The 16,562-nt window shown below is 37.7% G+C and overlaps 1 protein-coding gene across 1 annotated transcript; it reads left to right on the top strand.

Annotated features, from left to right (window-relative positions):
• The first annotated feature begins 1,011 nt into the window (after positions 1 to 1,011).
• Positions 1,012 to 11,391, top strand: LOC143883505 (squamosa promoter-binding-like protein 7). Its single transcript, XM_077386852.1, has 3 exons — positions 1,012 to 1,571; positions 1,677 to 1,795; positions 10,841 to 11,391. Exons 1-3 carry the CDS (start codon positions 1,075 to 1,077, stop codon positions 11,305 to 11,307), a joined length of 1,083 nt encoding a protein of 360 aa, XP_077242967.1. The 5' UTR covers positions 1,012 to 1,074; the 3' UTR covers positions 11,308 to 11,391.
• The last annotated feature ends 5,171 nt before the right edge of the window (positions 11,392 to 16,562 follow it).

Here is a 16,562-nt window from a genome sequence, read left to right as displayed (position 1 = left end):
GATATTAGCACTACCTTGCTTTGATAATTGCACAAACTCGTCCTGTCTTTCTTTTCTTAGGCTTCTAAGAGCTAACTGTAGTAACCTTAGAAGCCAATTAAAAAGCTCTTCGAAGCAAGACAAGGTGACTTTGCGCAGTTATCAAAACACTGTAGTGCCATTATCAATTGCTCTTACATTATTAGGAAATGATATCTACACTCCCTTGTTTTCATTAGACACTCCTTGCTTAATCAAACATGTTCTTTTGATTGGGTATCTGTACATTCTTCAGAATAGCTAGCCTACCCTATCAGCACAACCATATTTTAAAAAACCATCTTGTCAGAAGGATATTACAATTCCCAAAAGTGAAATGTTATCAGCACTACTGTGTTTTGATGAGGGCACTCTCACTTTATTAAAAGTACGGTATGGCCCTAACCATAGGATGATCCAAACCGTCCATTAGATGGGCCAAGCCTAAATAGGTTGTGCCCCAAAAATTATTTCCATAGGTTGATCCTAACCCTCCGATCTATAGAGGGTTAGGATCAATCCTCTAACATTCAGATCCTAACCCTCCGATCCATAGGTTGATTTCGCCATTTCAAAAAAAAAAAAAAAAAGGGAAAAAAAAGCATTTACTCGAGTAAATATAGTGGGGGTGTTGTTATCAAACTGGGAGTGCCGATATCATTTCCTCACTTTTTATGTTCTAAAATGAGAAAAAGAAAGAGATTGATGAAATATTTGTCTGAGCAAAGGATTCTTCACGATATCTTGTGGCAGATGAGATGGGCCGCATTAACACCACCTTTCTCTCTTGTCTTGTCACTCCCAACGACACGTGTCCCAACCGTGGGCCCACATCCCTTTCAGTCTCTCCAGTCCTAACATGCCACGCGTCCCCTGCAAACATTTCTTTTTCTTTACTCGTCTATTGGACGAGAACAAGCCAACAAGGAAACACCCTTCATCTTTCTCTCCTTTCTCTATCACTGACTCACTACCCCTGTCCCTCTACTTTTCTTCTTCATTTATAGAAACAAAGACAGAAAAGGAAGGAAGGAAGAAAGAAAGAAAGCGAGAGAGATGGAGAATGGGGGTGGAAGGAGTGAAAACTGTGGGGGCAAAATCCATCATAATTTGCCTTGGGATTATTGGGAGGTAGGGAATTGGGGTGCCATTACTAATAATAACCCACCCCCTTCTTCTTTCAACGAGTCGGCGACTCAGTTAACGGTTTGTCTCCCGGCGGGGAACACTGACCACCACTACCGACCGTACACCGGCGGGGGGCTAAGAACGCACGTGACGTCGGACCCTCACCTCACGTGCTTGAAGCTAGGGAAGAGACACTACTTCGAGGATGGCCGGTTAGTCGGAGACGGACACGTGGCGGGTTTAAAGAGACGGACAGCTGGCAGTACGTCGGCGTCTGTTCCGAGGTGCCAGGTGGAAGGGTGCCACGTGGCACTGTTGAACGTGAAGGAGTATCATAGGAGGCATAAGGTGTGCGAGATGCACTCCAAAGCACCTAAGGTTGTGGTGTTAGGGATGGAGCAGAGGTTTTGCCAGCAATGTAGTAGGTAAGGCGGGGGGGGGGGGGGGGTGAAAGAGGATAAAAAGGGGGTGTGTTTTGGGGTTTTTGTTGAGTTTGTTTGTTTGATTTTTGTGTTTTTGCTTGGTTGAAGGTTTCATCTGGTGTCTGAGTTTGATGATTCGAAGAGGAGTTGTAGGAGGAGGTTGGCAGGGCATAATGAGAGGAGGAGAAAAAGCACTAACGAATCCATGACGAGAAATCTTTCTCAAGGTATTATTCTATCTTTCCTTTCTTTTTCTTGTTATTGGGGGGTTTGGTTATGTATATTAATTTATTTATTAACATTCCATGTGTTGCTTTCATGGGTTCTTGTTGTTTTCTTAAATAAACATGTGGTCATTTATATAGGAGATTAGGAGTTGTCACTGTTAGTCAGCATCATTAGAATTTAATGAATCGTGATTAGATTATTGTTCATTTATGTGTCAAAGTTTGTCACGGAGAAAGATATTGCACGAGTAATTAACGATGCCACCTTTTATTCTGTAGATTAGAATGATGTTTAATCTAAAGATCTTGATGATTTTTAGTTTGGTCACTAGAAAGAAATGTTTATTGAAAAAAGGTGATTTAGAATACGGACCGACCGACAGAATTCTGATAAAAAAACTACAATAAAACAATCACACAACGGCAACACAAAGAACACACAATTTACGTTGTTAGGCTCAAAGGCCATCTCCACTAGTGATTCAGAGAATGTTTCACTATGTAAACAAAAAACGATTGATTGATTCTCAAATCCTTCCCTTTCAACTCGTTCCAAATCCCTCCTTGCTTACCTTTCTTATATTGCCTATTAGAGAATAACCTATTACCTCTTGTCCAAGCGAGAAATCCGTCATGATCCTTATCCTTATCCTTATCATCAAACTGGTAATATATCCACCCCTTAATTTTTTCCCTTTCTTTTCACTCTCTTCCTAAGAGAAGAAAATGTCTTCTTGTGCCTCGTCCTATTGGTTGTAAGCCTTGGAGAGTCTTTTATGTCAACGGTTTTGATAAAACCCATAGTTTTAAAACTCCCCAATGTCATCTTGGACTCCTCCGAGTTGATTCCCTTTTCCCCTGGTCGTGTTCCGCATTTTGCCCTACAGAGTTGATAAAAACTCCTTTGACTCTCCCGAGTTATGACCGTGTCAGCTGAGTACTCACCCGCGTTCTTGGCCACGTCTGCGCCCACTCAACAAGGATTTTTCTTGGCAGCATTTTTGACCCACATCTTCAGTTTTAAACACTGAAAAAACCTAAAGAAAACACTTTCTTATTTTGGCTTTCCCCAAATTCCCAAACCTTGCTAGCCTAGTTATACTAAGGGATAGAAGGCATGGGGAAAAGGCAACCCTCAAGATTTGTGAAAGATTTGAAAAATTGCCGCTGTAGATGCAAGATATCGGGGCGCTGCTAGGGATATTGAGTGTTCAGTCATCGTGTAGGTGAGAGGCAGAAAGAGTGTAGTGATTAGCAGTGGCTCTTGGGATGATAGAGGTGAAGTGGTGAGAGAGTCTCCTCATGTCCAGTAGGTCTTAAAGATTCGAATGAAGCTTAGGTTCGAGCGCTACTCATTGAGTCATTAGTATCAATTTCTATTACAAGTTTATGGTTGATGATGGTTTCTCTAATTTGATCACTTGGGTGCAACATCGTTGCTATATCCCATTGGCTTTGAAGGATATATTGTATTATTGATAGAATCCTTAAACTTCATCAGAGATAATTGAATTTCTTTCTCCAACATCTTATACCCTTTGAAGTGTTTGAGATAACTGATGATTTAGCTGAGGAGAATGAATCTAGATCCATGTGAATTGGGCAAGCTCTGCTCATGTTGTAATATTGTCCCTTTTCTTAACTAGAATCCTTGTTTAAAATAAATGGCTTTAGCTAGCTGAGAATTTCTTTAAAACTTGGACAACTCAATTTCAATTCGAAGGCAGGAATGTCTTGGCCTCATGTGATAGAAGTTTGGAAACCTGTGTAACACAAGGCATCACATTCAACAAAATAAGACCAATCAAGATTTTGTGTAACAATTAGTTGGACACTAATCGTCTCCCTCGGTTTTTTAATTCTGTGGGTAAAACAATAGGATCTGTTGGTGCAGTTGAGCTTTTGCTCTTGGCAGTAGGATGCTTGTTTCCTCCATATTTTATTTTCTTCTTCACCTTCTTGTATATGGTCTTATGTACTTTGTACATCTTTGTATCCAGTTATCTATGAGACTCAACATGAGATTCTTTAGATAAAGAAGCCTTTTAATTTGTTTCCTCTTTGGTGGCACGGTGATCTCTTTCCTTTCAAACTTAGCCCTCCTCAAGATTCAAATTTGGTTGAGTTATATGAGCTGCAATCATTTAGGGCCCGTTTGGATACCTCATGCATTTGTATTTTGATTTGGACACAAAACACATCAATCATCTTCATGATCATGTTTTAAGAGAGAGAGAGTGAGGGTGGGAGGGATGCCTCACTGCTGCCGGAGCAACGTCGAGGAGCAGCGATGGTGACGGAAGTTGCTACAAACGTTGATTTCCAAATAATGGCTCGCAGAAAAGATTTGAAAATCGGAATTTTTTTGCGCTGCTGTAACTGATTTGGAAATTCTAAGGATCTGATCTAGTTCAAAAATATCAACTAAATCCAAATCTAAATCTTGCTGGTATCCAAGCGTGGCGGCCTTACATAATTTTCTCTTTGAGATAAGAGGTGGGAGTTATGCTTATATAAACTAATATCTTGGGTTTAAATTTTAACTAGAACCGCCACGTAACGAAACGATCACAATATTTTGTTTTTTGTCCCTGCTGAAACACATATCAAAACTGAAACGTAAAGTGAAATCAAAATTGTAAGTATTTTACTGATATAATCTGCTAGTATGTGTTACGTAATTATATTTATATGAATCACATGTGAAATGTACCATATATATTATATATAATTATTTATGAATTACATTTGACTTGTGGTATGTATGGAATTATCAGACATGCAACAACGCTTGTCAGACATGCAACACCGCTTGTCGTTATGTTGTTAACCCATTATGGGTAGTATTTTTTACTCATGTGATAGTTTTTGAGTGTGTATTAGCTTATTCTACCACTTCCTAAAGTTTCATCCTAAATGTCTATTATTTGCATATGTTTTCATACATTTTCATAATTCCACTGAATTTTTCATTCGAAACGGAAATGCTTTCATTTCCATTACGACTGAAGCCGAAACATGATATATATATATATATATATATATATGAACTCATGAAGACTTTAAAACAAAACCGAACATGATTGTTAAAATGATGGCTTTAAATTTCGTCTGAAATCTGAAATTTAGGACCAAAATTTCAGATTTCAGTTGGGATCGAAACCGAAATTTGGCGAAATCCCAAATTTGGGTAATTTCGGCTCAAATTTCGGTTCAAATTTCGGTAATTTGGTTTTTTAAAATAGAAAATTAATGTTATTCCAAAATTTCGGAATGAATAAAATAAGAATGAATAATTTCGGCGAATTTCGGTTTGGGCCGAAATGCATCCCCAAAACCGAAATTTAAAACCATGGTTATAATAGATGTCCTGTATTGTCATGAGTGATTTTTGGGACAATATTGTATACTCTGCTAGGGAGTGACGTTTTGGATAGTATTGAATACTTTACCTCAAGTGGCAGGCCCCTAATTGCTAAGTTTATTATTTGTTTGGGATATAGATTCTCCTGTAGGCTTTATTTTAGGGTGATGTTAATTCGATTCAGTTTCACAGGTTCTGAGTATCTTAAGGGAGAGAATCTTTTTTTCCCCTCTCTTTATAGCAGGCTGTAAATATATAACCTTAATCTTAGAGATATGGCTACATTGTTAAGCCACAAATCTTATTGTGTTATGTGTTTATACTTTATGCTATATTTCTTTATGAATATGTTTCTTATTGACAAAGATCCTTCAAAATGTTGAATTGATTTACCATTTGATTAGCCAAGAAATACTTTAACCAATAATTAATCATAATTTTGCATAGGATAACAAACTAAAATGGTAACCATTGCAGGTTTTTATTTTATGAAGTGAAATTGTTTAGTGTATGACTAGATTGTACGTGTAAATATGTTATTTCCTTAATGGGCACTTTTGTAAGTCACATGTGATTATAGTCCCCATGAAACCCTACACAAGTGGGAAGGGGTTTTATCCTTCTTAAAGCATCGTTCTTATCTCTTGCTCGTGCACTACAACTCTTGTTCTAGGTTTCCTTGAAAAAAAAAAAAAAAACCTTATGTGGCTCGAACACGGGACGTGGTGGCTGCTTTGATACCAAATGTTAGGTACCTAAGCAATACTCCAAAAGATCTAGAGCTGATGGAACACGTTAGGCTAGGCCCTTTAAACTTATCCCATTTTAGGCTGGGTCTCACCTAGTCCCATACCTAGGCGGGCCCTCACTCATGACCGTATCATCCCCTCAAATGATGGATTAGATGGATCTTTCACGGAATGCATTTTGGTCCTCACCGAAACCAAAATTTCAGCCGAAAGACGAAATCTATCAAAATCAAATGAACTAATATTTTATCCGTTACCAAATTTCGACGAAATCCCTGAAATTTCGGTCGAAATTTTGTAACGTTTCGACTTTACGCAATTTCAGTTTCGGTCTCGACCGAAACCCTAAATTTTGGACCGAAATGTCTAAATTTAAAACCTTGCTTTCATCACAATCTACCATTTTAAAAAAAAAAAAAATCTTTCATCACAATCATCAGCTGGTATAGTCCAACAAATTTGTTTGTGATCTTCCTCATCGTCATTTTCCTCCACCCTCATCTCGACAATTTCCTTATCACTACCATTTTTGTGCTATTCCACATCTTCGAGTGGAAACCCACAATTATCGTTGTATGTCATCTTGCTCATGGACTCTTCACCATCAAATTTCTTGCTCCCTCTTCTGTTGTTGGTTAGCTGTGATCGCCCCATCCCGACCATTCCTTTTTAAGGTTCTTGCCAACCTATACACAGCGTCGAAGGGGCCGGGCCGACATCATGAGTCCTAGTTAAACTTGGAATTATAGTAAGTTTAGGATTTGGTTGTTTGAGTTTGGTTTTGGAAGAATTCGAATTAAACTATAATTTTAGTTTTAGTTAGAATAGAATTTTAGTTGAAGTGGAATTTAAGTACAAGTTGGTTAGTGGAGTTTGAGTCTTACTTAGTGTTTGGCCTTATAATTATGGAAGTGCAAAAATGTGGAGCGTAAAGTGGAGTTTTTAATAATATTCAATAAAGAGAAAATTTTATGTCCTTTCTTGTGTGGTTTTCTTCTTGGATTATTTTCTTCATGCTTTGATTTCTTCTTTAGCATTCCTCTCCAACTGTCTCTGGTTGTTCTCTCCCAACTCTTTCAACTGCTCCATGTTGAAAGCAGGATCCTGTAACCCATCATTTGCTTAATGAAGGGGGGCGATACAAACGTTAGCCTCTTGTTAGTTGTGACTAATAAGTGAGTCATGCCACTTTTCTTATCCTCGTGGACCCATCCTACTTTATGTAGTTGTCTTCCAAATTTAAGCTGATTCCTTCCCTTCTTTTGTTCACTACTTCAAGGTCATCATGTCAAATTCATCGAGCATCCTTTCAAACCCTTCTTCCTATTTTCCTTCTTCTAAATAGTTAATTTGTTCAAATTCTAAAATGTCATGATTTTTCATAGATACGAGGTGTCTAATGGGGCAACCTAAAAAACTAGAAATAATTGCGTGCCCGTCTAAGTTATAAATTCCATTTTGTTCGCATTTTCGTTTTGGCGACTATGACAGAACGTTTCGGTGTTTCGTCCGTTTCGTTCTGTGTTTTGTTTGAAACTTTTCGTTCTGCTACGACAAGCGAAATTTTTTTTCAATAGTTAAAAATATGAAAAAATCCAAAAAAAAGAAAAGAAAAGAAACAATTAAATAAACAAAAAATGTAAAAGATCCAACGTTTACTAATAGGAAAATCACTATCAGTTGAAATGCCTGTGTTGACTAGTGCCTAACAAGATGAAAAATTTTTAGAAACCAAATTATCAGAGTTTTTTTACCGGACTTTTGGGATTTAATAATATTTGGACATGATAGAATTTATGAATTTTTAAAATTAGAAAAATACCCCATCGTTTGAAAGGTAGATTTTGACATGACATTTTTCTTTGAATTTTGTACTTCGAATTGGAAAGTTGACTCTTTATCCTTTTTGATTTGGGTCTTGAAACTATTTTTAACAAATCTAAAATGGGCATTCTGCTTGTTTCGTCCGGAATTCCGGCCGGAACGACCGGAATGGACCAGAACGGAAAATATGGTCGTTCCGTTTTGCCGGAATTGAATGGAATTTATAACTTGGGTGCCCATTCAAGTACATACATATAAATTACTGATTATGGTATTCATTTAACAAACTAATAAATCTTACGATTGATCAACTATAATATAAAACAAGGGCGATGATATTGTCACCCCCCCTAAATTACGCATTCGCTCCCCTTTTGGCTTGATTTGACGTCAAAAAGCATTAATAAGGGGGGCGAATGCGTACGCAGGGGGGGTGACAATATCATCGCCCTAAAACAAACATGAGATAATCAAATACCAATTCATTCATCAATGTAATCTAGTTCTCTTCCGTGTCCAATATGCAGCGAGAAACAGAGACTAATAGGATAGAATGAATATAATATTGAAATAAGAGTTTATTTAGGGTTTTGGATTTAGGGAAGGGATATAACAAAAAATATTAGATAAAAAAGAGCCAAGAGAAGAGTTTAAAATAAAAGAAGAGTTAATAACAAAAGATGTAAGCATGATATCAAATAATAAAACAGAATGTCACACTTACAAAACCGTGTCGACACGCCCACAGCAAGTCTGCCACTTTTAACATTATATTTAAAAGTGTTGAAAGGAGTGTCGGCATGTGTTGTGTCACATTCCTACATTGAAGTTGCATATCAGTCTTTAGTCATTACCACTGTTAATTTACAGTTGATCCAGTATTCACTACATGATTCACGTGTACCTTTGTCATCCACCACTTCTAGTATTTCATGCTTGCACAAAGTATTTTAAGACTGATTATCATTTTATTGGCGGCGTTTTATTTGTGAACCTCATGTTGTCTTTATGGCCAACAACGATCAAGTTACTGGTATACTAACCAAAGGACTCTCTTCAAAGTGTTTTTTATGGTTGTAAAGTAAAATCTCATTTATTTCTGACTATACACCAGGTCTATGAAACGGCAACAATCAACCAATTATGAACTCCATAAGTTATGTCAATCCCCACCACTCCCTTTATTAAAACCAATGTTGAAAAACTCTGACTCGACTCAGAACTTGCCTGAGTCGACTCCCTTTTACCTTGGCAACGTTCCGAGCTGCACTGCATCTACATTCCGTGTTTTACCCTACGTAGTCAATAAAAACTCCTTTGACTCCCCCGATTTATGACCGCGTCAACCATGTTCTTGGCCACGTCCCCGCTGAGCCGACAAGGATTTTTCTTGGCTGCGTTCCGCGTCACATTTGCATTTTAAACACTGATTAAAACAACATTTTCTTTTTGCGGGGACCTCTCCATCTCTACTAATTACGGGTTCAGAGAATCCTAAATATCCTTCATTCTCCTATCTAGAGTCACTTTAAGTCTTACATTAATTCATCCCACTAAATATGAGAAAGCCTATAAAACTACTAGCTTCCTTTATTTCTTCATTATACATTGAGATCTTCGGACTTGATGCACAAATAGATTAAAAAACAGCAAATAGCATATTTCTGACCATCATATCCTTGGAACTAAATCTCATTTAGAAGCGTTTTCAGCATCTATGTTTTAGAAACTGAATGGGAAGTTATTTAGGATGGGACTATCTAATTCTTATGAAGTGCTGCACCCATTCCCTCATCTTGTGGGATGAGACTAACATTATACTGGGTCCCTTCTATCCCGCATTGTAATTGTTTGAGGCACAGGAATATACATTTGATAGAATTCGAGAAATAAATATTGCTGGATATTTTTAGTCATTTAAAGGCTTTTGGTTTTGGCTTCTATTGAATCAAATTTCAAATGTCTTTTCTTTATAAGATTTTATACTTGTTAGCATTTTATACGTTTTTGCACAACATTTTATTCATCCTTTAATTTTTATTTGTTTTGTGCTTTATTTATTTTTTATTCCTTTACGATCAGTGGCTTGAAAAGAGAGACGTTTGGCGTGGAGAGTGACTATGTATTTTACATACTAAAGATCATTCTTCTCCCTTCATTTTTTGATCCTTTCTTATATACTTGTATTTTACAAGTTCATAGTTTTTCTCTAATATCCAAGTCTTTGCGAGTTTTTGCTTCAAGTGTGCAAATTGTTCGGCATACATCATGTTTGCCAGATCTGAGCGGAGCATGCACGCCGTCAAAGACGCCTATAGTGGTGTTGTATCATGTAGATAGGTTGCAACTCGCAAGTAACCCAATTCAAAACTGTTGGGGTTCCACGCAAAAGCAAATAGTCCCACATCGGTAAAGTGATGGGGATGGGGCTGGGTTATAAGGGAACGGGCACCCTCCCTCTAATAGCTAGCTTTTAGGGGTGAGTTCTACCTGATTTGATTCCCTACAAAACCCAATTGTGGTGGGACAATAATCTATCTTAACGGTAACGTTAAACCAGTAACATGCATCTTCGACTCGAATTTCCTTTTATTTCGATCATATTTGATTTGAATATTATTTACGGAATTGTGGAGTACATACTCTACTATTATCGGTAATTTTGTATTCTTCATCGTAGCTACACGATCTATATCACTTAGATTGCTGAACTAATTTACATAAACCCGTAATTTACCCAACAAACGTATCAAATGATGAAATTACTTTCTAAAGTAATTCAGCTTTAATTTTGTTCCCTCCTTGGGTACTTAAAGTGACATAGGATACATGTATTGTGACTTATACATGCTTTGAAGCCCACCTTCTATGTAAACAAGAGTTTTACTCCCGTATAGCTGAAGATAGCATAATTGCACTCTTAAAATTTCCATATTATTATTAAAAGAAGTAAAGAGGATCTTCAAATGTACATTACATGAATCATGGTAATGATTTGAACAGAATCTGGTATTCATCCTGCTAATTTTTATATTTCTTCTCAAATATTTGATTTTATTGTCTTAATATGATTGGAAAAAGCTGATGAATGGCGTTTTATGCACACAGAGACTAAATTGATGGGTGGCAGATTCCCTTGCATATCGTCCACAGGACGTGCTCTCTCTCTTCTGTCATCCATGACCTCATCTTGGGTATCTCCCACCGATCTCGATCTTTCCTCTCGATCCAGTGCAGCCCTTCGCGAGCTGATTGCAGAGAACCGTGCAGCCGTTCTCGCACGACAACTCTTCTCCGACCGGGTATGGCACCACGGCTTGGATGAAACTGGTGGTGGCCAGATGTTCCTCTCCCATGTGCCCCATCAGCAGCATCAAGTGGTTCCAGACGGGTCCGAGAGGCCATGCCTAGTGCCAGAGTGGAGCCCATTCCATGGGCCCGCGGTGCATTTGACACTGGACCTTATGCAAACGCCAAACTCGTCTTTCGGGATCATGTCGGGGAGGAGTAAATCCAAGGAAGATGAGGAATGTTGTGAGATTTGGAAGTCTTTGGAGGGAACTCATGTTGCTTGAACATGGAAACTTTTTTGTATATCTGTGATCATAATAAATTGTGTTGTTATTCACTTAGGAATTATCATTTGTCTGATTTGATTCTATCATATACTTCTTGAAGCTGTTATTTGGTTAGGATGTTATTGTGCATTAATAATGAAGATGAGAATCTCTCTCTCTCTCTCTCTCTCTCTCATGGAATGTTGCTGCACCGTGACTTTCTCTGACCCCAGGGTTGGAGAAACCAATTCAGCTGGAGGCTCAATCCGTAGATAAATATACTCTTTCTTGAAATGGAGGCTCTTATATATATAATACTAGTAAAAAACCCCGTGCGATGCACGGGCCGACAAAGAACTGTACGGACGACATCATAGGTTGATCAAAACCGTCCATGTGATGGAACACAATAGAAATAGGTTGTGCCTGTAAAATAATTTTCATAGGCTAATCCTAGCCCTCCAATTTATAGAGGTCCATAACATGTTGTTCCTCTTAAAGTGCTCAAAATTCGTCAATATTTTGAAAGCTGTCGTGAATCCGTAGTATTATGTAATTTGTTCAGAAAAATTCGTAGTATTATGTAACAGATATACCCAATCCGTAATTTTGCGAAGCAAAAGGTCCATTTTATTGTAATTACAAAAGCATAAAGGAGGGGGGTAGGATTGGCATTATGTGACTTTAATGGAGGCCTTTGTTAAAAAGCGTAAAGGAGGGTAGGATTGAAAATATGTGGGCTGAATGGGTGCCTTGGTTAAAAAAGTAAAAAAAGTGATGTGTAATTTTAGGAAAAATTAAAAAAATTATCTCATTTTCGCTTGTGCTATATAGTGTACTGGTAAAAAACACCGTGCGATGCACAGGCCGATAAAGAACTGTACGGGCCACAGCATAGGTTGATCTATATATTAGAAAGCTGGGAGGAAAAGCCCAAGCTTTTTTGAATTTTTTTGAAAATTTGGTGGAATTGACACCTCACTTTTTTTTGACTTTTTCTAACAAAGCACCCATTCAACCCACATATTTTCAATCCTACCCCCTCATTTATACTTTTTAACAAAAGCACCCATTTAACCCACATATTTTCAATTCTATCCCCTTTTATGCTTTTTAACAAAGGCACTCATTCAACCCACATGTTTTCAATCCTACCACATTCCTTATTTTTTCTACATATCTTTTAAATAACATTTGTTTTTGTTGTTTCATATACTTTTTTTTGGCCGTGTAGTGCATTTTCTTATTTTTTTTACACAACAATTCGTTAGAAAATTTTGTATCATATACTTTTTTTTCACTGCATCGTGCATATTTTTTTTACACTTCTTCTGCATTTTTTCGTTACTTGGTAAGTGGTTATATATACTTTTTTGCTTATTGTTTCTACATGTATCGTGCATCACACGTCAGGTATTACTAGTATATATATATATATATATATATATATATATATGAGGAAAGTGAAGCTACACCGCCGGCTTAAAATACAATGGGCCCACATTGTTTTGGTGATCCAAATCATTCATTTGATTGGCCCTCACATAGATAGAGTGTCCACCAAAAATCAGCTCCATAGGATCATCACAAATTTGTCCATTTTTGCCTCCACAGTTTGAAGGGTTGGGATGATCCTATGGAGCTGATTTTTGGTGGACACCCTATCTATGTGAGGGCCAATCAAATGAATGGTTTGGATCACCAAAACAATGTGGGCCCATTGTATTTTAAGCCGGCGGTGTAGCTAAGTTAGCTACACCGCCGGTGTAGCTTCACTTTCCTCTATATATATAGCAGAAAAAAAAAGGAGAGAATTATTTGAATTTCTCCCAAAATTCTATGAGAATTACACATCACTTTTTTTTATACTTTTTTTAACAAAGGCACCCACTAAAGCCACATAATTTCAATCCTACCCCCATCCTTTATGTTTTTTTAATTATGGAAACCTCTATAGATTGGAGGGCTAGGATTAGCCTATGGAAATGATTTTACGGGCACAACCTATTGATGCTGTCTTCCATCACATGGACGATTTGGATCAACATATGATGTGGTCTGTACAATTCTTTGTCGGCCCGTGCATCGCACGGGGTTTTTTACTAGTATATATATATATATATATATATATATATATAGGGTGTGTACCAAAAATCAGCTCCATTGGATCATCCTAACCCCTCCAAAAGTGGAGGCAAAAATGGGTAGATTTGTGGGCAAAATGTGTCTATCCAATTTGCCCCCCAATTTTGGATGGGTTAGGATGATCCAATGGAGCTGCTTTTTTGTACACACCCTATCTATGATGGGGCCTTTCAAATGAATGCTTTGGATCATCCTAACAATGTGTGTGTATATATAAAAGTAGCAATGCCACTAAAGAGATATTTTTAGAGGGCCCACATAGGCTTTTCAACAGATTTTGTCCTTTTTCATGTAATTCATCTAAGGTGGCTACTCTCTCATGCAACAGCCGGTCCGCGAAATGCCTTATGCGATGGTCCCTGGCAAACCGCATTTAATAATTTATACTTCAACACCCCCTCCCTCGTGTGTGATCCCTCTTTTTTGGTCGGTGGTACATACGTGGATTTTTTATATCAAGGATTTGTTGGGTTTTGAGCCCATGACTTGGACCTGCAGTGGGGCAATATCTTTGGTACCACTTGAAGTTTCACCAATTACTCCAAAAGCGTTGTTCCGTTCTAAACCCAGGACCTACCGTGAGGCAATAGCTCTGGTTCCATGTAAAACAACCATCACTCCCACTCTATCTCCTTCATCTGTTTAATACTTAAGCCAGGTGAGCGTACCAATAAGAGCATGTGACCGTACACTTAGGGGCCGTTTGCATACACGGATTTTAGAATCTTGGATTTCCTCAAAATTGTGGATTGGAGACGAGAGAAGAAAGAGACCAGTGGTCTTTTTTTAAATTCTCACCCTTCTTTCCGACAGGACCTACCGTGAGGCAATAGCTCTGGTTCCATGTAAAACAACTATCACTCCCTCTCTATCTCCCTCTTCTGTTTAATACTTAAGCCAGGTGAGAGTACCAATAAGAGCATGTGACCGTACACTTAGGGGCTGTTTGCATACACGGATTTTAGAATCTTGGATTTTCTCAAAATTGTAGATTGGAGACGAGAGAAGAGACCAGCGGTCCTTTTTTTAATTCTCACCCTTCTTTCCGACAGCAAGAGAGCAGGCGATCGTCGCATGTTTCAAGGTTTCAGAAATCTCGAGATGCGGGAGAGATTTCTAAAACCTGGATTTCTTTCTTAAAATCCAAAAAACACTGTCAGGACAACATACAAAAAGCTCGATCATGAACCCTCTTTTACACTGTTTTTAAACTAAAGCCCGGATTCTAAGATTTGCGTATCCAAACAGCCCCTTAATAAAGACAAAACACCTGTGCTCCTAACCAATATGAGCTTGCTACACCTCTATGCAAATTAATCCCGGAATATCTCTCACTAATTATAATAATCCTTATCCTTCATGCAAAAGTCCTCAATTTTACCATAAAAAATTTATTAAAATCATCCTAGGAGAACTTATGGCCCCAAGTTAATGCTTAAGAAAACTTTAGCTAAAACACCCATTGCTCTTTGCTTTAAGCCCCTTGCCTTGCTTAGTATTAGTACACCTAGTGGCCTTAAACTCTTAAATCCTTACTCTCTACACCTATGAGTCTTAGGATTAGCCTTAACTCTTAATACCTACACCTCTTAGCCTTAGAAATGGCCCCTATTAGCATTAGGATTAACCTAAAATTTACAATTCGAATGAAAGCAAAGATCAAGGGCCTTCTTTCTTCAACAATGGACGCCATTAACAGAGCTTCATCTCACTCATCTCTCTTCTGTAATTTTATTAAGACTAACTAACAATCTCTTGTTAGTATCTTTAAATAGACCGTAAGCGTATGTGATGGCCCAGCACGTAGACTTTGCAAATTTTCTCTTTCTTTATTTACATTCTGTATAATCAAGTGAAGCTCTGTAGTGAATTTCTTATATCATACATTAGCTTTTCTTTCCCAATCTTATGAATGTTCTGAAAATTTACAAACTTTATTACTCTTCTAAAATTATAAATGGCCAATATACTCAGATTCCAAGAGTTGATAGTCTCAGATGGTGATAAAGAGTGATGCTTAAACAAGAGAAGCACACGACACAACTATAAAATCCAAAGTGCTTTCTATACTTTTTCCATGTAAAATTTTATTTAAGTCTCCATTTCTTTCAGACCCTCTTCCTTTCTATGTAAAATGGGTGTAAAACAAATTTTACACCCATTCTTCCACATAAAAAAATGTGCATAAAATGGGTGTAAATTTTGTTTTACTTTCATTTTACGTTGAAAGAAACAGAACCTTAGGTGTCGTTTGGATACGCTGATTTTAGAATCTTGGATTTGCTCAAAATCGTGGATGAAAGACGAGAGAAGAAGGAGAGTGTCCTATCATTGGTAGTTTAGATCCATTGCCATTAGTGTATTATGTCAATAGATAACATTAGGAAGACAGGGCTTCATTATATCTTGAAGGCGAGTTCCCAGTAACCTATTGCGCACCAATAAGACGATTGGTGGGGACAAATACTGTCTTAAGGGAAAGCGACATAGTAATGCTTCTTGAATCCCATTCACAAATCACAATTACCATCATATTCTCCATCATCTAGTAAGCCATTTACTTTCACAGTAAGGTAGTCTTGCCACAAAGGTTTCATGGGTGAACCGGGAGAGATAAAACTGAGGCTCGGTGAACCCATGAATTTCCATATACTCTTGAGTTTGAAGGAAACCATACAAAGAAAAGAGCAACGTAACAATTGTCAATAATACAGGGAAGACTCAGACAGATAGACTTTAGACCTAACAAGAATCTAAAACCTTAAAAAAAAAAGGGCGGCCCAGAGGCTCCCGCCATTGCGGGGTCTGGGCAGGGCTAGATGTACCCCCGGTAGGATAATTCACTCCTTTAACGTGAATTGATGTGGCAGATTTTAATGCTTTTTGACGTCAATTCACATTTAAGGGTTGTGAATTATCCTACAGGGTGTGCGAATTTATCATCGCCTTTTTTTTGGTACCATTTGTCTTCTTGCTTTCTGAACCATATATTTTACAAACTATAATTCAGGACAGTTCAGGGTTAGATCTGAAAATTTTCAAGGCATGGTCCATCCAAGATGGACATTAACAAAATGATCTGGATCATTGAAGAAGTAGACCCCACGTCTACTTTTACCAGCCCCTTG

The sequence above is a fragment of the Tasmannia lanceolata genome, unplaced genomic scaffold, assembly GCF_043159265.1.
Source record: "Tasmannia lanceolata isolate RefF3 unplaced genomic scaffold, GAP_Taslan_0.1 ptg000008l, whole genome shotgun sequence".
NCBI lineage: Eukaryota > Viridiplantae > Streptophyta > Magnoliopsida > Canellales > Winteraceae > Tasmannia > Tasmannia lanceolata.
The sequence above is the reverse complement of the archived record's forward strand: the minus strand, read 5'-3'. Positions and strand labels throughout refer to the sequence as shown.